General features: G+C 35.6%; 1 protein-coding gene across 1 annotated transcript in view; it reads left to right on the top strand.

The window, feature by feature from the left end:
- Positions 1–14526: 14526 nt before the first annotated feature.
- Positions 14527–24249, top strand: part of TNFRSF11A (TNF receptor superfamily member 11a) — a 104136-nt gene continuing 94413 nt past the window's right edge. The window contains 1 exon segment of the mRNA XM_031946175.1: positions 14527–14750. Within this exon segment, the coding sequence (XP_031802035.1) occupies positions 14670–14750 (81 nt within the window). The 5' untranslated portion in view covers positions 14527–14669.

The following is a 24249-nucleotide window of genomic DNA, read 5'->3' on the forward strand; positions in this document are numbered from 1 at the left end:
GTCCTGCTCATTTCACTCAGCATCAGTTCATGTAAGTGTCTCTCCAGGCCTTTCTGAAGTCATCCTGCTGGTCATTTCTTACAGAACAATAATATTCCATAACATTCATATACCACAATTTATTCAGCCATTCTCCAATTGATGGGCATCCACTCAGTTTCCAGTTTCTGGCCACTACAAACAGGACTGCCACAAATATTCTTGCACATACAGGTCCCTTTCCCCCCATAAGATCTCTTTGGGATATAAGCCCAGTAGAAACACTGCTGGATCAAAGGGTATGCACAGTTTGATAACTTTTTGAGCATAGTTACAAATCGCTCTCCAGAATGGTTGGATTCATTCACAACTCCACCAACAATGCATCAGCATCCCAGTTTTCCCGCATACCCTGCAACATTCATCATTATCTTTTCCTGTCATCTTACCCAATCTGAGAGGTGTGTAGTGGTATCTCAGAGTTGTCTTAAATTGCATTTCTCTGATCAATTGTGATTTAGAGCACCTTTTCATATGACTAGAAATAATTTCAATTTCTTCAACTGAAAATTGCCTATTCATATCCTTTGACCATTTATCAATTGGCTTGAACTACTAGAAGTTTGAGTCAATTCTCCTTGTATTTTAGAAATGAGGCCTTTATTAGATCCTTTAGATGTAAAAATGTTTTCCCAGTTTATCGCTTCCCTTCTAATTTCATCTGCATTAGTTTTGTTTGTATAAAAACTTTTTAACTTAATATAATCAAAAATTTCTATTTTGTGATCAATAATGATCTCTCTTTCTTCTTTGGTCACAAATTCTTCTTCCTCCACAAATCTGAGAGGTAAATTATCCTATGTTGTTCTAATTTGTTTGTGACATCATTCTTTATGTGTAGATCATGAATCCATTTCAACCTCATCTTGGTATATCGTATTAGGTGTGGGTCAATGCCTACTTTCTACCATACTAGTTTCCAATTTTCCAAGCAGTTTTTTGTCAAATAGTGAATTCTTATCCCAAAAGCTGGGACCTTTGGGTTTGTCAAATACTAGATTGTTATAGTCATTGGCTACTTTGTTCTGTAAATCTAACCTATTCTACTGATCAACTGGTCTATTTCTTAGCCAGTACCAAATGGTTTTGATGACCACTGCTGTATAATAATATAGTTTTAAATCTGATACAGCTAAGTCACATTCATTTGCTTTTCTTTTCATTAATTCCTTTGAAATTCTTGACCTTTTGTTCTTCCAGATGAATTTTGTTGTTATTTTTTCTGGTTCAGTAAAATAGTTTCTTGGGAATTTGATTAGTATAGCACTAAATAAATAGATTAGTTTAGGGAGTACTGTCATCTTTATTATATTCACTCGGCCTATTCACAAGCGCTTGATATTTTCCTAATTGCTTAGATCTGACTTTGTGTGGAAAGTGTTTTGTAATTTTGTTTATATAATTCTTGACTTTCCCTTGGCAGATAAATTCCCAAATATTTTATATTGTCAACAGTTATTTTACTGGAATTTCTCTTTATATCTCTTGCTGTTGGATTTTGTTAGTGATATATATAAATGCTGATGATTTATGTAGATTTATTTTGTATCCTGCAACTTTGATAAAGTTGTGGATTATTTCTAATAGCTTTTTAGTTGATTCTCTGGGTTCTCTAAGTATACCATCATATCATCAGCAAAGAATGATAATTTGGTTTCTTCATTACCTACTCTAATTTCTTTAATCCCTTTTTCTTCTCTTATTACCAAGACAAGCATTTCTAATACAGTATTGAATATTAATGGTGATAGTGGGCAACCTTGTTTCATCCCTGATCTTATTGGGAATGGTTCTAGTTTATCCCTATTACATATGATGCTTGCTGATGGTTTTAAATAGATGCTACTGACTATTTTAAGGAAAAGTCCATTTATTCCTGTACTCTCTAGTGTTTTTAATAGGAATGGGTGTTGGATTTTTATCAAATGCTTTTTCTGCATCTATTGAGATAATCATATGGTTTTTGTTAATTTGGTTACTGATATAGTCAATTTTGCTAATAATTTTTCTAATACTGAACCAGCCCTGCATTCCTGGTATAAACCCTACTTGGTCATGGTGTATTATCCTGGGGATGATTATTTATAATCTGTTTGCTAACATTTTATTTAAGATTTTTCCATCAATATTCTTAGGGAGATTGGTCTATAATTTTTTTCTCTGTTTTTGTCCTACCTAGTTTAGGTATCAGTACCATGTCTGTGTTATAAAAGGAATTTGGTAGGAATCCTTCATTCCCTATTTTTTCAAATAGTTTATATAGCATTGGAGTTAATTGTTCTTTAAATGTTTGGTAGAATTCACATATAAATCCATCTAGTCCTGGGGATTTTTTCTTAGGGAGTTGATTAATAGCTTCTTCTGTTTATTTTTCTAAAATGGGACTATTTAAGTAATTTATTTCCTCTTCTGTTAATCTGAGCAATCTATATTTTTGAAGGTATTCTTCCATTTCACTTAGGTTGTCAAATTTATTGGCATAAAGTTGAGCAAAGTAACTCCTGATAATTTGCTCTAGTTTTCTCTTCATTGGTGGTTAATTCTATCCTTTCATTTTTGAGACTAACAATTTGATTTTCCTCTTTCCTTTTTCTAATCAAATTAACTGAAGGTTTATCTATTTTGTTGGTTTTTCATAAAACTTACTCTTAGTTTTATTAATTAATTCAATAGTCTTTTTAGTTTCAATTTTATTGATCTCTCCTTTTATTTGTAGAATTTTGTTTGGTATTTGATTGGGGGGTTTTAATTTGTTCTTTTTCTAGCTTTTTAGTTACAAGCCCCAATTTTTTGATCTTCATTTTTCCTATTTTATGCAAGTAAGCATCTAGAGATATAAAATTTCCCTTTATTACCGCTTTGGCTGCATTCTACAAATTTTGGTATGTCATCTCATTATTGTCTCATTATTATACTCTTGGATGAAATTATTAATTGTGTCTATGATTTTCTGTTTCACCCAATCATCCTTTAGAATGAAATTATTTAGTTTCCAATTTCTGTTTTTGGTCTATTTTCTCCTGGCCCTTTATTGAATGTAATTTTTATTGCATCATGATCTGAAAAAAAATGCATTTACTATTTCTGCCTTTCTGCATTTGATTTTGAGGTCTTTATGTCCTAATATATGGTTAATTTTTGTATGGATTCCATGAACTGCCAAGAAGAAAATGTACTCTTTTTTGTCTTTATTCAATTTTCTCCAAAGATCTTTCATATCTAATTTTTCTTGTATTCTATTTGCTTTTTTAACTTCTTTCTTATTTATTTTGTGGTTTGATTTATCTAGTTATGAGAGAGCAAGGTTGAGATCTCCCATTATTATAGTTTTGCTCTCTATTTCTTCTTGCAACTCTCTTAACTTCTCCTTTGGGAATTTAGATGCTATACCATTTGGTGCATATATGTTTAATATTGATATTGCTTCATTATCTATGGTACTCTTTAGCAAGATATAGTTTCCTTCCTTATCTCTTTTATTCAAATCACTTTTTGCTTTTGCTTGATCTGAGATTAGGATGGCTATCCCTGTTTTTTTTTTTTTTTAATTTCACCTGAAGCATAATAGATTCTACTCCAGCCTTTTACTTTTACTCTATATGTATTGCTCTGCTTTAAATGAGTTTCTTGTAAACAACATATTGTAGGATTCTGGCTTTTAATCCAGTCTGCTATTCACTTACATTTTATGGGAGAGTTCACCCCATTCACATTTACAGTTAAAACTACTAATTCTGTATTTCCTGCCATCTTATTATTTCTCCCTTTCCTTTTCCCCTTTCCCTCCTTCCCAGTATTTTATTTATGAGCACTTGTCTCAAGAAGTCCTCCCCCTTTAGAGACCCTCCTCCTTTTTTATACCCCTCTCCTATTATTTCCCTTTTCTTTATCCTACTCTTTCCCATTTCCCCTTTCCCCTCCCACTTTTCTATAAGATGAAAGATGTTTCTCCATGAAACCAAATACATCCAATATTCTTTCTTTGGGCAAAATCAAATGAGAGTAAGACTCATACAATATCTGTCACCCTCTCTTCTTTCCCTCAATTATAATATGTTTTCTTTGCTTATTCCTGAGATGTAATTTCCCTCATTTTACCTGCACTTTCCCCTTTTTTCTGTTACATTGCCTTTGTATCTCTAGTTTCTTTTTTATATTGTAATAGTAAAATCAGATTATACCTGTACTCTCAAGAGTTTTTTTTTTCTTTTTATCTTTTTATGATTCTCTTGAGTTCTACATATGGAGATAAAATTTTGTGTTTAGCTCTGGTCTTTTCATCAATAATAAATGGAATTCACCAGTTTCATTGAATGTCCATCTTCTTTCCTAAAAGAAAATGCTTAGTTTATCAGGGTAATTTATTCTTGGCTGCATTCCCTTCCATCCTTTAAAGTGGAAGCTTCTAGGTCCTGAGTAATCCTTATTGTGGCTCCTAGATATTTGAATTGTTTCTTTCTGGATGATTCCAGTATTCTTATATGTTATTCCCATACATGAATTTTTCTATTTAGTGATAGTGGCCTCCTGGCTGTTCCAGGCACAAGTCACTCCATCTCTGCTCTGGGCATTTTCTGATTGTTCCCTACCTGGACTACTTTCCCTCTTCAGTTCCTCCTACTGACTTCTCTCACTTCTTTTGTCTCAACTAAAATCTCACCTTTATCTCAATCTCTCTGTTAATTATATCCTATTTATCTAATACATAATTTATTTGTACATATTTGTTTATAAGTTCTCTACCCATAACTCCTTAAAGACAAAAAGTGTTTCCTTTTGTATCTCCAGTGCTTAGCACAATGCCTGGCACATAGTTGCCACTTAACAAATGTTTCTTGATTGATTTATTGATATGAATGTAATGGAATTTCAGTCAACATAAAAAATGACAAAAAAGACAATTTCAGAAAATCCTAGATAATGTGAACTGATGTAAAATGAAATGAGAAGAACCAGAATCATTTATGGAAAAAAATAGTAAAGAAAAACAACTTTGAAACAGTTCAGAACTCTGATCAATGATACTCACTAACCATGTCTCCAGAGGACTGATGATGAAGCATTTTCTACACTCCTGGACAGAGAAGCAGAAAGATGATGGACTCCAGATGTAGAAAGAGACACATTGGGGAAGAGGAAGGAGATAATTATTCTCTAGACTTGTTTTGCTTCCCTCTATTTATTTGTTACAAATAAATGTTTTTGCTTTTGTTTTAAATTTTATTCATTCTTTCAATCTTTAATGGTGAGGGGAAAGAAGAGATATTTTTTGGTGGGGGAGAATGAGAGGGACATTGCAATTTTTTTTAAATACACAGGATAAAAAAAGAAGGAATATTCACAAGGAAGCATGGACAAATACCAGTCTTGAAAACAATGTAAAATTTATTACATACATTTTTTCTCCAAAAAACCCAAGCAGTATGAATTGGAGAGTAATGGTTTCATATACAATACTCTTTTGTGTTCTGACGTGTATATGGAAATTATCTTTTTGAATGTTTGACGTCAGAATGAAAAATACAATAAAACAAAAATGGAGATAGTTTTATCTACCAAAGTAACCATGATGCTAATGCCCTTGTGTATCTAAAGTCTTCATTACAAGTTATCATAATTTGATGTCTGTCTGTGGAATAAACATTGAGTAATTGTTCAATTTTTTGATAATATCTAGTGTTTTACATTTGTTTAAAAATCTTTCTATAAGAGAATGAAATATAGAAGGGGAAACTTTAGCAAGGATGAGTAATGAATCTATATTTATCAGTTAGATTTCGTAGTAAAAGAGACAAGTTAATGCAACTTGAAATTTAGCTCACAGCTTTTTATCTTTCATGTGATCTCCTGAAGTCTGTACTATTTCTCTTTGTAAACACTGTATTGAAAATAGACTAGATGATTTGCTGTTCCCTAAGCCTGATGTAAGTTATACTTGACTACCTCTGCTTCTGTGCAGCCTGTTTTTTATGCCTGAAATGCACTTTCCAGTACTCTATCTTCTGTTCTTCTTTTCCTTAAAGCCACCTAAGGGGGCGGGAAACAATAATCATTTTGAATCTTACTATTTGTTTAACCTTCATCTCTCTAGGTATATGTTTCCTAATATGTCAAATGAGGCCTTTGGACTACTGTAAACCAATGATTTTGCAATCATCTTTCAAGAGGCATTCTTTGATTCCCTTTCAGAGAGAGAGAGAGAGAGAGAGAGAAGAGAGAGAGAGAGAGAGAGAGAGAGAGAGAGAGAGCAGAGAGACAGAGACAGAGACAGAGACAGAGACAGAGACAGAGACAGAGAGAAGTGGGGAAGCTGCAATTTCTCCACCCTTAATTTTTTTCTAAAATTTTCTTACTCTACCTTGGATTTTGCTTTTTAAATGCCACCAATGGAAATTTTTTCATTTTGTCTCCCCAAAACTTTACATAATACCTTGTATTTAAGCAGTTTTGAATTTGATTTAGGTCAGGAACTCCCACTATCAATGCAGATCAACAAGTGTTCTGCAACTCTAAATGTCAGAAGCAGGTTTTCCTGTCTCTATCTACAGCATCTCTCTTCCTCTTTGTTGAATAAAATGGTCATTTCATACTTGAATGGTAAATCTTTAGGCATTGACTTAATAGATTGAGTAGAAAACATATTTATATTTATTAATTAGATTTTATGCTAAGAAAGATAATGTAGCTTACAGTTTTTATATTATATAGCTTTTAAATAATATTTTTATATTATATATTTTTTATCTGAGTGCATTCGTTTTTGATGTTCATTAAATACTTTCTCCACCAAGAACATGGTACTTAACACAAAGTTTAGTTAAGCCAGTATCCCTTTTTTCAAGGCTCTTGCTGTCTAAGCAGGGCAAGAGATTCTCTGCAAAGGTTAATAAATCTCACTAATATGGCTGTCTGTCACTCTGGAACCTAAAAAGAACTTTTAAAAATGTGATTCATGTTTTAAAGGATATCCATAAGAAACTCCGATGACAAAAACAAATGTAGGTAACATTGTTCATGAAGCCTTTTTATCTTTTAAATTCTGAAAGATAAATGTACTCAGAAGTGAGGAAAATGGGGATTTCAGGATGAACACCATCCTTATAGAAGAGATTTCATTTCAGGACTGCAATTCCTATATGTTCTTAAGTATAACAAGTTAGTCCTGTGGTGGGCTTGGGGTTTGGGGATTTTTTTTGTTAGAAATAAAAATATACTATGAATTAACCATTACAGATTTTATTATAAACAGATATCCTTAGTATGCATGGAGGCCAAATCTATCTGATAAAATTAGTATCATAAATAATAATACTCCATTCAGAAGCAAATGCACATAATAGCATAGTGTTATAAACCCAAAGACTTGAAATATTAGGATAAAAATTCACTATTCAAAAAAAAAAAAAAAAAAACAACTGCTGGGAAAATTGGAGAGCAGACTGGCACAAATTAGACTTAGAGATATATCTGTATTATTCTGGACCAGGTCTAAATTAGATCCATCCAGTGATTCCGGCTCAGGATTCAAATGCAACAAGATCTAGTGGGTCATAAGATGCAATAAAACCCATTTATTAATTCAAATAAGATAATTGAAAGATAATTAAAAGCTAAAAGACATAAATGCTACTCCCTTCTCCACCATAATTACAAATAGGGAACTCAGAAAAATATCCCTGTCTTTATAAGAGCTCAGATATATTCTTTTTTCCCAGTGACAATCCCAGTATAGAACTCTTTTTCATATTAAACCAGCATAGCTATTCCTGCACATACAATAGGCTCCAAATGAAAGAAAGGTCACATCATAAATAAGAGAACTGAAAAACTATGCATGTGGGAAGTCTTTTTGCTCAAGAAAGGATCATAGGAACATAGATTTCTAACTAAAAGGACCTTAAAAGCCATCAAGTCCAAGCTCATTTTAAAGCTAAAGAAAAGGTCAAGAAAGATTCAATAACTTGCTCAAGATCACTGAGGTAGCAAGTCTCTGAGTGAGGGATGTAAGATAAGCCCAGTGCTTTGTCTACTGTGCAATTTAACTGGATAAAGAGGATCATAGAACAGGAGGAGTGGGGAGGGAGGAAGAAGGGAAGAAGGAAGAAAGGAGGAAGGGAGAAAAAGAAGGAAAAAGAGAGGGAGGAAAGAAGGAAGGAAGGGAAAGAGAGTAAGTTAAAGGAAGAAAAGAAGGAAGGAAAGAAAAAGGAAGGAAAAAGGGAGGGAAAAAGGAATGAAGGGAAGAAGAAAGAGAAAAGAAAGAAGAAAAAATGTTGAGGATTGTGTTCATATAGTTCTTTTGTTATATTGCCTACAATTATTCTAAATGAAATTGCTCTATCTCTTGCTGCTGGACTTTGTTGATAATATGTGAAATACTGATGATTTATGGGGCTTATTTTACATCCTACAACTTTGCTAAAGTTGTGCATTATTCAACTAGTTTATTTGCTTCTCTCAGATTCTCTAAGTATGCTTCTCTCAGATTCTCTATGATATCATCTGCAAAGAGTGATCATTTTATTTCCACATTGTCTATTCTAATTTCTGTTTCTTGTCTTATTGCTATAGATAACTTTTCTAATGCAATATTGAATAATAATGGTAATAATAGGGATCCTTGATTCACCTTTGATCTTACTGGAAGGCTTCTAGCTTATCCCTATTATAGATAATACTAGTTGGTGGTTTTATAAAAATACCACTTATCATTTAAGTTTCTATGTTTTCTAGTGTTTTTAATAAAAGCAGTATTGTAGCTTGTCAAAAGCCTTTTTATATCCTAATCATATGATTTTGGGAGGGTTTTGTTATCAATATAGTCAGTTATGCTTTTAGTTTTCCTAATATTAAACTATCCCTCCATTCCTAGAATAAATCTCACCTAATCACAGTGAATGATCTTTGTGCTATATTGCTGTAATCTGCTAGCTATTATTTTATTTAAAGTTTTACATCAATATTCATTAGGAAATTGGCCCATAGTTTTCATTCTCTGTTTTTCCATTTCCTGGTTTAGCTATCAGCAGTACATTTATGTCATAAAAGGAATTGCTAGGATTTCTTCTTTGTCTTTTTGTCTTTATTTTGAATAAATTGTTCTTTGAATATTTTATAAGTTCACTTGTTAATTCATCTAGTTGTGGAGACTTTTTCTTAGGGAGCTCATTGATGGCTTGTTCAACTTCTTTTTCTAAGATAAGTTTATATAAGTATTCCTCTTCTGTTAATCTGGGCAATTTATATTTCTGTAAATATTCATCTATTTTACTAAAATTGTCAGATTTATTGGCAAGCAAATTGGTGAAATAACTCCTAAGATTTGCATTTAATTTATCTTCACTGGTGGCGAATTCACCCTTTTATTTTTGATACTGGCAGTTTGCTTTTCTTTCTTTCTTTTTTTTTAACCAAATTAACGAATGGTCTGTCTATTTTATTATTCCTCCCTCCCCCATGAAAGAAACTTCCAATTTTGTTTATTAGTGCAATGGTTTTCTTATTTTAAGCTTTTTTAGCCTCTCCTTTGATTTTCAGGATTTCTGATTTGGTATTTTATTATTTTTAATTTTTTTCTAGGGTTTTTGTTTTAGTAGTAATTGTTATTGTTGCATGCCTAATTCATTGATTTGCCCTTTCTCTATGTTGTTGATATAAGTGTTTAGAGATAACAATTTTCCCCTGAGTATTGTTTTGTTTATATCCCATAAATTTTGATATGTTGTTTCATTGTCATTCTCTTTAATGAAATTATTGATTTCTTCTATGATTTGTTCTTTTTCCACTCATCCTTTAAGGTTAGATTGTTTAGTTTCTAACCAATTTTAATCTATGTTTCCAAGGCCCTTTATTGAATGTAATTTTTATTTCATTATGATCTGAAAAAGCTGCATTTAATATTTCTGCTTTTCTACATTTGGTTGTGAGGATTTTATGCCCTAACATATAGTAAATTTTGTATAAGTATCATGTACTTCAGAGAAAAAGGCATATTTTTTCCTATTCCCATTCAATTTTTTCAGAGGTCTATCATATCTAACTTTCCTAAATTCTATTCATCCCCTTAACTCCTTTCTTGTTTTGTGTTTTTAAAATTAAAATTATCTAGTCCTTGAGGGGAAAGTTGAGGTCATCCATTAGTATAGTTTTACTGTCTATTTCCTCCTGTAACATTTAATTTTTCCTTTAAGAATTTGGAAGCTATACCATTTAGCTTTGATATTGCTTCATTATCTATGGTCCCTTTTAGCAAAATGTAATTTCCCTGGTTATCTCTTTTAATTATCTCATTTTGTTTTTGCTTTGTTGGAGATCATGACTGCTGTCTTGGCTTTTTTTTTTTTCCCCTCATTTCAGCTGAAACATAATGGATTTTACTCCAGCCCCTTATCTTTTCCCCAAACCCTGTCCCCCTGCTAAATTTCCTATTACTGTAGAAGGCAAAGCCATTCTCCCAGCCCCCAAGCTCAATACATAGATGTCATCTTCAATTCCTCACTATCTCTCACCCCAATCCCCACTCCATATCCAATCTGATGTCAAAACTTATTAATTTCACCTTTTGCAATGTCTCTTAAACATATTACCTTCTCTTTTCTGATACTTTCACCATCCTGGCAAAAGCCCTCATCAACTCACACCTGGACAGTTTCAATAGCTTGCCTCTGGATCTGCCTTCCTTAAGTTTCTTCCCATTATACTCCCCATTATATACTGAAAGTTTAGGAAATTTGGGTAGGGTCATGTAGACTTTGTGTGTCAGACACAATACTAAAACTCAGATCTTCCTGCCATCAAAGCCAGATTTCTATCTATTAAGCTAGGCTGCCCTTCGTGACAAAAACATCTGTGTTGTTGAGTAAGTAGAGAAAAACATCTGTGTTGTTGAGTAAGTAGAGAAAACTAATAAATGGAACCAAAGAATTTCATTTTTTCATAATATTCATGTTTCAACAATTGGTACCTTTGAAAAACTACATACTTAGTTGTAGGTTGCTATTTCAGATGCATATTGGTGGTGTTTATAGCTTACTTTTTAATATTTTAACAGCCTTTTAATCCTTGATAAGGGCTATAAATGAAAAACAATAGAATTATATTATTTACATCAACTTTTCTAAGATATTTCTTTTTAATGCATAATAATCTATTCAAATGAATGATTTAAAAAAATTATTTCTGTTAGTTAATTTGGAAGGTACCACCTCAGGCTAAAAGTACTTCCAAATCTCTTGCCCACACCTCTGGGGCTTTCCAAGCAGAAGTCTTAAGTCCCTGATTTTTTTTTTTTAATAGAAGAGAGTAATGTTGAAAATGTGCCAGAAGTAAACTGTGGTATTTCTCATGAAGTGCTACAATGAAAATGTCTTTCTAACCCATGCTTAGTTCTCTTTAGTAAAATTATAGCCTTACCTGGCATCAAATGTCAAGGTCTTAACAAAGATGACTTTGCCTGGAAGGAATTTCTGTGCCTTCTGTGTGAGCTGTTGTTATATGAGTCTAAGTGAAGGTGATGATGCTCTCATTAATATTAGGGAAGTTGGGAATATGGGAGGCTTAGGAAGGAAAGATGAGTTCTGTTTTGAACATGTTGAATTTGAGGTGCCTACAGAGCATTCAGTTCACCTGCTTCTTTGCTAGGTAGAATTTTATTTGTTGAAAGGGAATGAAAAAAATAAGAGCTAGCATTTATATAGCAGGTTAAGGTTTACAAAATGCTTTCCACCCATCCTCTCTTTTGATAGTCACAATAATCCTAACAAAGAAAGAAGGAAAGAAAAAAAGAAAGAAGAAAAGAAGGAAAATAAAGAAAAGTATATTCATGATAAAATTGGCTTGAGAGGAATAGTTTCTTGAACAAAAATGCTAAAGGAGGGACACAGAATGTTTTGACACTCTAAAAAATTATTGCTCCCTAGATAACTGTGTTGAGATCTGCTTGAGCAGAGCACTGAGTTTAAAATGGCTGCAGTGTATTGTGGTCCATCAACTCATATACATAATACTGTGTTTAGAATTTTGAAGGCTATACATGATAAACTATAAATCAAACAACTCTTTGGGTATTATGGAAAGCTCATATAAAGATTGCTAGAATCAGCTCTGATGGGTAGATTTTTTGAGCTTCACATCATAAATTAAAGAAGAGCTATTTTGATACACATTGGTTTAAGGCATAATAAGTCAAGAGAGAGGTTAAGAAATAACCAGATAAATAGGAGGAAGAAGTAGGAAGAGTTGGAGACAGAAGAAAATAGAGATAATAAGAGAAGATTTTTAAATAAGTCAGAAGCTAACAGATGCTGAATTGAAAGGCTTTTTTTGCATATGTTTTGCTGGGAGTCATGCTTATTGGAAGAGAAATATTGCTTTTCTGAGACCTTTAGCTCTCATCTTTGTCAAGCAGTAGGACTCAGATGAACATAAAGGAAGCAAATAGCAGAGATGTCTTGCCCTGGTGATAGCTATGTTTTGGTCATTCCTGCTCTTATGTTAAGGTAATGCCTTGATTATTGTTATTTTTGCTTTCTATTAAGTAAATGCCATGATTTCCTTTTTGCCTTCTCATTTAGCAAATGTTCATGTTTAAGAATCAATGTTATTGTGTCTGATTTTATGTAAATGGGAAAAACATTGGTGGAAACTCAGGAATGAAAGCAATGAGTTACAGTGATACATCACCTCCACATCACAGTGACCCCCAACACATGAAGAGAGGGAATTTTAGTCACATTGCTGTGATCATTCTTCCACTCTGGGGGAAAAAAGCCCAGACCTAACAATATAAAGGCAAGTTAGTGTGAGTGAGTTGAGCAAAAAGGGAGAAAGAGGAGCAAGCCTTAGGTTCTGGTTTTTCCTCCCACTGCCCATTTTGGGAATTTTAGTTTATCCATAAACTAGAGGGCCAGAAACCCTCTTTATCCTAGAAACACAGGAAAGCCTTCTCAGCTCTATTCCCTCAGACTCCTGCTATCTCCTCATTAGTAATATCATACCTCTAATATTTGTCTCTGTCCTTCTTCTTCTTCCTCTTCTTCTATCTCTTCCTCTTCTTCCTCCTCTTCTTTCTCTTCTTCCTCCTCTTCTTCTTCTACCTCTTCTTCCTCCTCTTCTTCTTCCTCTTCGTCCTCCTCCTCTTCTTCTTCATCCTCTTCTTCATTCTCCTCCTTTTCTTCCTCCTCCTCCTCCTTCTCTTTCTTCTTTTCTTCTTCTTCTTCTTCTTCTTCTTTTCTTTCTTCTTCTTCTTCTTCTTCTTCTTCTTCTTCTTCTTCTTCTTCTTCTTCTTCTTCTTCTTCTTCTTCTTCTTCTTCTTCTTCTTCTTCTTCATTTCTTCCCTCATCCCTTCCTCTTCTCTTTCTCTCCTTTTCTCCTCTCCGCCTCTCCACAAAAAGCTTGCTTCCAGCAAGCACATATCTCTTTTGGTCATAGATCTGCTGCAAGATGTTTTTTGCCAATGACATAGGGGGAAGAGAGAAAAATTCCCAACTTGAAAACACTCCTAAAAACTAAGAATCCACTCAGTTGACACAGTAGAGTCTTTAACTCCATTTAAAATATCTGCATCTCTTCCATTCTCTCCACTAGATGAGTCGACAGAAAAGAAATACCTAAATAATCCATACTTATGAATAAATTGTGGTGTCAACTTCGTTTCCAGATCACTTCATATGCAAATGAAATACTCAAATTCTGGCACCCTTAATTTCATCCAGGGGATAAGGGATCAAGTCCATCTTGACCACCACCATCCCAACAACTTGTGTAAGCAGAGATTAGTGTCCTGACTGAGGACACAGATATTAAGGTTTTGAACTCTGACCTTAAGATTCCAATATGTTTCTCTTTTAGGCAAATCACCCAAGAGCCCTAAAGAAGATAAAAGAGTACTTATCATTTGTATTATTTATTTCAGGACCCAGGAAATGTTTTGGTTTGGTTTATTTTTAAAATATTTTTAAAGGGGGTTTTCATTGCATATGTGAAACCTGTGGGTTCAGGCTCATTACGCTAAAAAGTCAGCTTAGGAGTTAACTATTCGGGACAGGAAAGCTCAGACAAAGAAAAGGATTGAGTAAAGCAAAACCTGTACTTCCCTTTTTTTTTTTTTAAATCTCGATCCCTCCCTTTTCTCCTTTTACCTAACCTTTTAGTGCCCCAGTCTTTTTTTTTTTTAAATCAAACTCAACTTCCTTACTTTCCTGAAAGCAAAGCCAATCCCCCTCAGCATCAAGTCCTCCTCTGCTCCCACCCCCACCCCGACCCCCTCACCCACCTCTACACTTACGAGGAATCTCTACTTTTCCAAAAAATAAGGGGCTGAGAAATAGGGGGTGGCAAAGCGATCCGCGGCTGGGAGGAGCGAGCGTGGGAGGACTGGGGGTGGGCTCAGCAGAAAGGGGGTGTGAACGGGTGGAAGTGCCGCAGCGCCGGGCTGGGGGACAGGTGGCTGTGGCCGGTCCGAGGAAACCGCTGGGCAGCGGACAGCTGGGGAGCGGGGGAGCTGGCGAGGGGAGGGCCGAGGGAGGGGAGAGGACCGAAGAAGGAGCTCCAGCGAACGTGGGGCAGCGAGGCTGGCCCCGAGACAGTCCCTGCTACCGGGAAGGCACTGGAGGGGAAAGGCGCGGGGACGCGCCATGGCCCGGTCCTGCTGGCGGCGGCCCCTCCACCGCCTCCTCCAGCTTCTCGGGCTGTGCGTCCTGCTCTCCCCGCTACAGGTAAGGAGCTAGAGGTGGATGCGGGGACCCAGGTAGGGTGGGGATGGAGGACATCCTCGGCCTGGAGGAGCGAGTTGCGGGGTAACCCTCAACATAACCGGGGTTGCCTGATCTGTGAGAAGCTCCCGACCGCACACACGGAATAACACATAGACACCTATATGCTCATACTTACACACATGCTACTACTTAACCTCTCCGGGACCAAAACCTAGAGTCTGGCAGGGAGAATCCCTGGGACGGAGAATCCGGAGGGAAAATGGTGCTGCCACCGCCGACTGTGACACAGAGCCAGCCTCATCCAGCCTAGGAATTGGGGAACGTACATTTTTTTCTTTTTTAGTTTGTTTGTTGTTTTTGTTTTTTTAGTTATATGCTTTTAAATATCTATGACTTCATGGGACGAGTATTTCCTCAGTCCGTGTAGATCATGGCCCCTCCACATACATGCCTTCATTTCCTAAGTTTTAGTGGCCAAAGGAAAAGGAAAAAGCCGCGTTTCTAGGTGTCCGAGCTTGTGGTAAACGAGCCTGTCGGACATTAGCCGACTGACCCTCTGACAGAAGACAGAGCCCAAACTGGACCTGTAATTGAAGCCTTGCCAGTTTGGGAGAACTTGCCAAAACTTGAGCTTCCAAGTGGCAGGGTCGCCTTCGTACCTTGCTGCTGCTGAGGCATAACATTTTAGTGGAGGATTGTTAGTAGTAGTTTGATGGGAGTGGTGGGTAGTATTTTATTTTATTTTTTTAAAAAGCAAGAACCGATGTTCATCTCCGTAATCACCCAATCAATATCTCTAATTTAGTGCAGCAATCGAAACGCTAACCCTTTTTCTTTACATAACTTAGAAATGATGACCTCCTTTCTCCAGCTCCCAGAACTGCTCAATGGAAAAAAAGGGAGGGGTATCTAGGGTGGAGAGAAGTTGAAAAGGGGAAATCCAGAAGCCCTGGTACCAAGGTACGGGACACTTTTCACAGAGGAAATCTTCCACAGCTTCCAAAGAAGGAAGGACAGAGTGGTGTGATAGTGAGCAAGCCAAAAGCAGGGAACTAATTAGAATGAAGGAAAGCAAGGGTTCCAACTGGGATGAATGAGTGTTGAAAGCTTTGGGCTACTAGTCTCCTGACTCCAACCCACTTTTTGCTACTATCCTTGCTTGGAAAGAACGATGCTGCTAGAGAAGAATGTCTAGCTAGTGAGGAAAATTTAGAAAATAAAATATGTGAACCATAGTGATAAAATAGCATAGATATATAATATCTATATACAGATATCTAGATAATATGAATAAATAGCACTTTAAGGCCTGAAAGGCTCTTATATTATCCCACTTGAGCAAATCATTTAGGAATCAGTTATCCAGGTTATAGATACTTAATACTTCTTCCTTCTCTATGTTGTGGCCCTATTTTGTGTGTGTGCATTTTTGAGTACCTATGTATATTTCACTGGTGATTATTTTGTCTGAAAAACTTTAAGAGGGGAAGAAAAAGGAAGCAAATTCAAAATGGTAAATTATGTTGTTTGCAGCTAGTAAAGATAGGAGAAAAGGTGGAAACTAGTTTTTTTTACTTCCATTCTGTACCTCCTGACAGTAGAAAAAATGAAGATTTGACAGGATATGTATGCATATGTGTGTCTGTATAAGCCTTTTACAAGCTTTGTGAACTTGAGCTGTTTGCCCAACGTGTTCTGTGGTCTTGGTCGTATAGATTTTATTAATTCCAATTTACAGAAGAGTAAAGGGTCTCAGATAAGTTGGGAAGTACTGTTCAATTTTTGTCTTTGTATCCCCAGCTTCTAATATAGTATTTTTTACATTGTGGGTACTTAGCACAGTGCTTGGCACAAAATGGGCACTTAATAAAGTCATAACAAATGCTTATTGAAATGAATTAAGTGACCTAGACAGTTTGGTGGTGCAGGGGATAGAACTCTGGAGCATGAACTGGGAAATCCTGCCACAGACACTTTCTAAATGAAGACCTCTATCGGAGAGTACTTTAAGCATTGCCTCAGTTTCTTCATCTGTAAAATGGGAATAACAGCACCTGTCTCTCATAATTGTTAGGAAGTTCATGTGAGATATTTTTGAAGCACTTAGCTCAGTGTCACGCATATATACTTGTTATATAAATGTTAGCTATTGTCATTATTATTTCTTGTTTGTGGTCACATGGTTAATCATCAGTCTTTGAACCCAAGTATTATTGATTCTGTGGCAGCATTGTTTACTACATTAGCTACCTCTCTTTAGGAGTGAGTTAGTGACAGTATTGCATTTTCATAGCCAGGAAAATGAATACTGAGAATATCAGGTAACTGTGCCAGAAAGCAAGCTAGGTTTCTGTGACAACTGAATGAAAGGGTGATGACCTGAGGCTAATGGGGGGTTAAATGCAGTACTTCCCTGAAGCTAGAGTAGTTTTGGCAAAGTTTTTTTGTTTTAGGTCAGGTTTGCCCTGGACTAAGATCACTTCCTGGGGCCACTTTCCAATAACAACATCCCTGGGAGCTCTGAACCAGTTCTAAAACATCCCTTATCTAAATAAATAATAATTTTAAATTTACATTCATTGGCACTTTAATGTTTACAGCGGATTTTATGTATATGTGAGCCATATACATGAGCCTGGTAAGGTCAGTAGTACTAAGTATTGTCTCTATTTTACTTCAGGCTCTGGGAAATGTATTAATGACTGATTATGACTGAGTGAGAATTCAAACTCGGATATGGTAGAATGAACTCTCGATTTAGAGACACAAAGACCTGGGTCACAGCTCTCCCACTTTATGACCCTGGAGAAGGTACCTCCTCTCTTTTCATCTGTCCCTTCACTGTTAAAATAACAGATCCCTTCTCTCTCAAACACTATGATTTTATGATTCTGATTCTATCTTCTAACGTCAAGGTACTTTTAGGACACCAAACTGCTTATCTGGACAAATTGATTTTGAAGGATCCTAGTTTTATATATTCCCATGGTTTCAGTTTGAAATTAAATGAGCTACTCCTCAGTCTGCCCATTGTCCCCAGACTTTTCCCTATCCGTGACCAAAATCTAAAAACAATCCAATCTGCATTGATTCATTGTTGGTGGAGTTGTGAACGAATCCAACCATTTTGGAGAGTAGTTTGGAACTATGCTCAAAAAGTTATCAAACTGTGCATACCCTTTGATCCAGCAGTGTTACTACTGGGATTATATCCCAAAGAGATTATAAAGAAGGGAAAGGGACCTGTATGTGCACGAATGTTTGTGGCAGCCCTTTTGTAGTGGCTAGAAACTGGAAACTGAATGGATGTCCATCAGTTGGAGAATGGCTGAATAAATTGTGGTATATGAAAATTATGGAATATTACTGTTCTGTAAGAAATGACCAACAGGATGATTTCAGAAAGGCCTGGAGAGACTTACAACTGATGCTAAGTGAAATGAGCAGGACCAGGAGATCATTATATACTTCAACAACAATACTAGATGATGACCAGTCCTGATGGATCAGGCCATCCTCAGCAACGAGATCAACCAAATCATTTCTAATGGAGCAGTAATGAACTGAACTAGCTATACCCAGAAAAGAACTCTGGGAGATGACTAAAACCATTACATTGAATTCCCAGTCCCTATATTTATGCACACCTGCATCTTTGATTTCCTTCACAAGCTAATTGTACAATAATTCAGAGTCTGATTCTTTTGTACAGCAAAATAATGTTTTGGTCATGTATACTTATTGTGTATCTAAGTTATATTTTAATATATTTAACATCTACTGGTCATCCTGCCATTTAGGGAGGGGTGGGGTAAGAGGTGAAAAATTGGAACAAGAGGTTTGGCAATTGTTAGTGCTGTGAAGTTACCCATGTATATATCCTGTAAATTAAAGGCTATTAAATAAAAAAAAAAAAAAAAAAAAAAAAACCAATCCAATCTGTTCAGATCAGAGATTTTTCTGGGTTCTTTTACCTTTACCTAAAAGAATCCCTAGACTCTTTATAACCCTGATGAGGATGCTTTCAGTTGCATATCTATTTAGCTTTTGGACACTGTGACCCTACTGGTAAAATAGCTTCTCCAAGTTTGTATTTAAGATCTTTTGAATCTTAATCTCTTTGAGACTATTTCATCACTAAATCCAGTATTAGCATAGTCAACCAATTATCTATATAGATAGATAGATCTAGTTTTTTTAGGACAGCTATGGTATAAAGTCTAATGTAGCAACCGAGAAATCATTTATATTTGATTTGGCCATACATAATTTCTGTGGTGAGTTTTCATGTATGATGTTTGTATGTCGAGTTCCTTGCTTTATTTTGCCCATCTTAGTTTAATTTTTTTTAACATTACTTTGCAAAACATGCAATAAGGCACGAAATCTTGAAGAATTATACCCAGTTATTTCCTTCCTTTCCAGTCTTATTAAATCTCATTCTCTTCTTTATACTCTGTGAGCCAAAGATTCTTGCCTCCTTGTAATGCCTTATACATAGCATTCTATCCCCAACTTTGTTTATTGTCACTGGCTGGCTTCCACGCTTGAGATTTTCCCCCCTTCAAGTCTCTGCCTCCTGTCTTCCTTCAGATCTCAACTAAGTCCCTCCTTCTGTAAGAAGCCTTTCTTGGTCCTCCTTAATCTTAAGCCAATTTATTTTGTATATCTTATTTCTCCATTGTTGTTTGCAAATTGTTTTCCCTCTTAGATTATAAATTCCTTGACATTAGGCAATGATTTTACCTTTCTCTGTTTCTTTCACTTAGCCTATAGTAGAGGCTTAATAAATGCTCATTGGCTTATCTTCACTTGGCCTTGAAGAATGCTGAGTGGGAAGCAGATATCTATTCAGACAGGTAATTGAAAGTTGATTGCATCCTGAAAGTTGGAAGTGTAATGAAAGTTCATTTTATTTAATATCTATTTTGATTGACAAAATCAATAGGACAGCTAGGTAGTAAAGCGGGTAGAGTGCCAAGGCCTGAATCAGGATGACTCATCTCTCTGAGTTCAAATCTGGCCTAAGATACTTACACCATATGTGGCTCTGGGCAAATCACTTAACCTTGTTTGCCTCAGTTTCCTATTGGAGAATTGGAGAAGGAAATGACAAACTATTCTAGTATCTTTGTCGAGAAAACCCCTAACAGGATCATGAAGAGTTGGACACAATTGAAAAACTATCAAACAAGTACAAAAATTTTGGCTGTAAAGTCATCTAAGATGATTGAAAATGAAGAAGGCAGAAAAAATCTAATGGATAAAAAAATTAGACACTTCAGCTGTTGCTTAATATGTTTAGCAGCTTAGGCAAGGGGCTACAGAACTGAAGAACCCTGCTCAATGAAATACAATCTTGGAAAAACCTGTTATGCCCAATTAGTATGTAACCACATGCTTTTGTTGGGGGTTGGAGATGGAGTCCCATTTCTATAAGTGATGATAAACAATAGTGCAGAAAATGTTTCGTTTTTTTATTGGTATCCACTAAGCCATGTGCACCTAATAAGTTCTCAGTTAATGTTTGTTAAATAGAATTAAAGTGTAAAAAATTTTTAAAAAGGAATAACAACTCAGATTCTAGTGAGAAATCACTAGAAAAACAAACTATATTTTCCTAAGGTACAATTGTCCAGCATGAACTCCCCTAGCAGTTCTCAGCATAGACCACTTTTCACAGATTTCCTTTAGACTCTTTTAATTGTGCTTATCTGCAAATGAACAGGATGCTTCTGGCAGCAGGAAAAAAAAGCACTGCACTTGCCAATTAAGTAAAGATAATGTTGGGGGGAGGGTTTACGTGCATGCTTTACTGACTAATCCCAGCCCCCCAGACAGACTTCTACTTGTTTTGAAAAACAGATCAAAATGCAGTGTCCAGTACAGTGCTGATGATGACTCTTTTTCCCATGGGTCAACTCCATTCCTCCCAGTCCTTGGCAGTATCATTTATAGCCCACTGAAATGTTCAATGCATATAGCTCCTTCTGCTGCTACAGGTGCAAGGTTTCCTAGAGACTGTATTGTTTGACTCATGAGAGCACAATTGGGGAATTTCTTGTGCATTATAGCAAAAGAGGAAGTTTCAAGCAAGTACCTTTTCCAGAAAATGAAGTGCTATTTACTTGTCATCATTAGTACTATCATTGTTATTTCTCAGTCACCTGAAACAGATTCATATTCTCTCAATATGGCAAAAAGCCTTAGCTTTAGTAGGAGAGGATTTAAAAAAAAAAAAATAGAACACGTACACAAAAACACAACTTCATAATTATATATATATATATATATATATATAATTATATGAATTTATATGAACTATATGAAACTATATATGAACTATATGAAAAATAACTAACTACATGAGAAAAATTCACTTCCAGGAAAGATAAGGGGCAATTAGCTGACAAACAGAAAAGTTTCATGTAATGCTGAAAGTCAGGGTACCAAAGGAACATAAAAGGGGAAGGAAGAGGGAGAGAGAGAGAGAGAGAGAGAGAGACAGACAGAAAAGCATTTATTTGGCAGCTATTATGTGCCAGGTGCTGTGCTTTTACAAATATCTTATATGATTTTCACAGCAATGCTTCAGGGAAGGTACTACTGTTAAAGGACCCAGAATCTCACTTCTGAAGCCAGATTTTAATTCATATCTCTCTGATTGTAGGCCCCGGGCTCTATTCTCACTTGTCTCCTGTAATAAAGAGTATTATAAATAAATACATATTCAGCAACAATTATATTCTGAACATTAGAAGTTTTATGTGAGAGCTATTTTCTCTGCATATAACAGTAGACAAAGGAGTTTTATCACCACTAACCCCTTCCCTTTTTTATGACTTTGCAGATAGTAAATACACACACACACACACACACACATATATATACACACACACACACACACACACACACACTTGTGTAAATAGTTCATGAACACACAACAAAGAGTTGTGCCTTTGAGCTTTTATAGTATCTCAGTACATAAAGGTAGCACAGATTTTATTGAGGTGATCATAAGGAAGAAGCCAATTAGAAACAAATATATTTGTATTTCAACAGAGACTTCATGTCAAAGAAAGATCCATGGAGAGTCCTCAGGAAAAAAAAAAAAAAATCACCTGACTGTGGAGGGGAGCCCTCTCCCATTTGATCTTTGCTGTCACCCAGTCATACTCCAAGTTTTGCTTATAGGAAATAGTGAGTGTTAATACAGAGAACCTCAATCCTTTTAGAATCACAGCAATCCATGGAAATTTTAGTTCCCTCTTTTATTTACCAAGAACGCTTAATTAAGACTCTTTCCTAATACTCTTCCCCACCCCTCAAAAAAAATTTAAAATAATTTCATTAAAAATAGCCTTTGTGTTGACAAATGAATAGCTAGGCTCAGATTTCCTTATCTAATTCTTATCAGGAAAATAAAACAATAAAGATGTACCTTCGAAGGCCAATAAAGACATGTTTTATGGGGCCAGGAAAAGGGAAGTCCCGGAGTTGTAACTGCTCTGCCTACCACATTGTTGTAGAAGGTGTTAGGTGAACTTTAGCTACTGTGTCACTGTTAAAATTCTATCTCTCCCTGCTTCTCTGTCCTTTATTTTCCTGTTCTTAGGTTGTGGAAAGAAGGAAACAGAAACTGTTTCTCTAACATTTTTGGACTTGTGACTTTTATCACTATAGGGAACACCAGGTGAGGAAATTCCCTCTACCAGTTCAGATCAGTAACTTTTTTTCAAATTATAGGGTGGTTGTTTTTTTTTTTGTTGTTGTTGTTGTTGTTTGTTTGTTTGTTTGGGTTTTTGGGGGGTAGAAGGGTACTACTAAGAGAATAAATGAGTTGCTGCTAGTACCTGTCAGTGGCCAGATTTGAACTCCAGGCTTTTTGACTAAGGCCTGTCCTACCTCTCTCGATCCTGTATATCAGGTTTCTTATATTCTCCAACATGGTATTCTTAATTACTGGAACAATAGTGTTATTTTTGCTTTTTCCTTGTATTTCTCCATCTACCTTCCACAAATAATGCATCTCTTTGAGAAAGCTGCCTACTATTGGGAGCATTTGTGATACAGAAAGGCAGTATTACTTTGAAGTAACCCCGATTGCCCTCCATGTCTCCCTTACCTATCATTCTAAAGCTAGTCATTCTTCTATGTTCATAAATTATAGAGAAAGTACACAGTATTACTTGTTCAATTGGATAATTTTTTTCTTTCTAGAATCTTTACACTAATAATTCATCTTGTTGCAAAATTTCACCATTGTTATCTCTTTGTATATTTTCCCTGGGTTACAATATATAGCTCTTTTAAATATGTAAGGATGAAGCCATAGTTATAATTCGTTTTTTTTTCCTTCTGATTCAATATTTGGGGTCAAGAAAAGTAAATTTAAACAAAGCAAACAAAAAAAAGGAGAGATTTCAAAGTGCTTGTGAGATTTATAGGTAATTGGGCATGTATACATGTATTATATATGAATGTTTGCCTAACTTTGTGCATAGTGTGCCCTCATCAGAGAAGGGGCTGTGCTCTATGGGCAAAGCAGAATTGAATTAGCACAGAAAAAATAGGAGATGCTCAAAGTTAGAGAAGCTACCCCAAATGTTCATAGGGACTCTTTGTGTCTGACCTGTGGCAGAGCATTCTAAACTTGTATTGGTTTGGTCAGCCACAGTTGTACATACTCTGACTCTAACACAGTGATGTCATTTTGGTCCTCTTTGAGAACAAAGAACAATAACCAACCAATGATATACGTATATATTCACATTGTATTTTGTATAGAGAGGTATGTCCTTCTATAACCTGTCTGTCTGTTTTGGATCAATATTTCTAATTTGAGTTTCCTGCAAACAAGATGGATCTATACAGACATCACTAAGCAAGTTACTCTTTAATCTCTTTTCTAATATGAGTAGTCAAATGTCTGGCATCTGTTGTACTTTTGTCACAGGAATATGTTACTTAGAGTCTGCTCAACACTGAGAAGGCAGTATATGCCCTAATCAGCAGACAGAGTTTATGACTGTCTAATAACAACTTATCTTTATTGGTTCTGTTAGTGATCATTGAGACCATTCTCTCTGCTTTCAGTTGCTATTTAAACACCTCTTAAGTATGACATTTAATCACTGAGAGTAATAATACTAGGGTATAGGGATCATGAGTGTCTGTTTTTTCCAGATTATTTTCTACCATAAAATAGAAACTTGTTCAAGGGAGAAGCTAGTTCCCTCTCTGTAAGTACTCTTCCTGCCCATGTCAGAAAGTTTAGATAGTTAGGTTTTTCTCTGGAAAGGAAGTACCAGGGATGGATGGAGGCATTTGAGTGAAATTCCATTGATATCGGTTTCTTAGATTCCAACATATGTGCCATTGATAGCTTTGTGATTTGGGTTATTTTGCATTTAGGAAAATTATGATGATCAATCAGCACAAGCTCATACATAGTCTAATAAATTAACCTGAACGAGCTATATTCAAGAAAGATTATGAA

The sequence above is a fragment of the Sarcophilus harrisii genome, chromosome 1 (assembly GCF_902635505.1).
Source record: "Sarcophilus harrisii chromosome 1, mSarHar1.11, whole genome shotgun sequence".
In the NCBI taxonomy this organism is placed as follows: domain Eukaryota; kingdom Metazoa; phylum Chordata; class Mammalia; order Dasyuromorphia; family Dasyuridae; genus Sarcophilus; species Sarcophilus harrisii.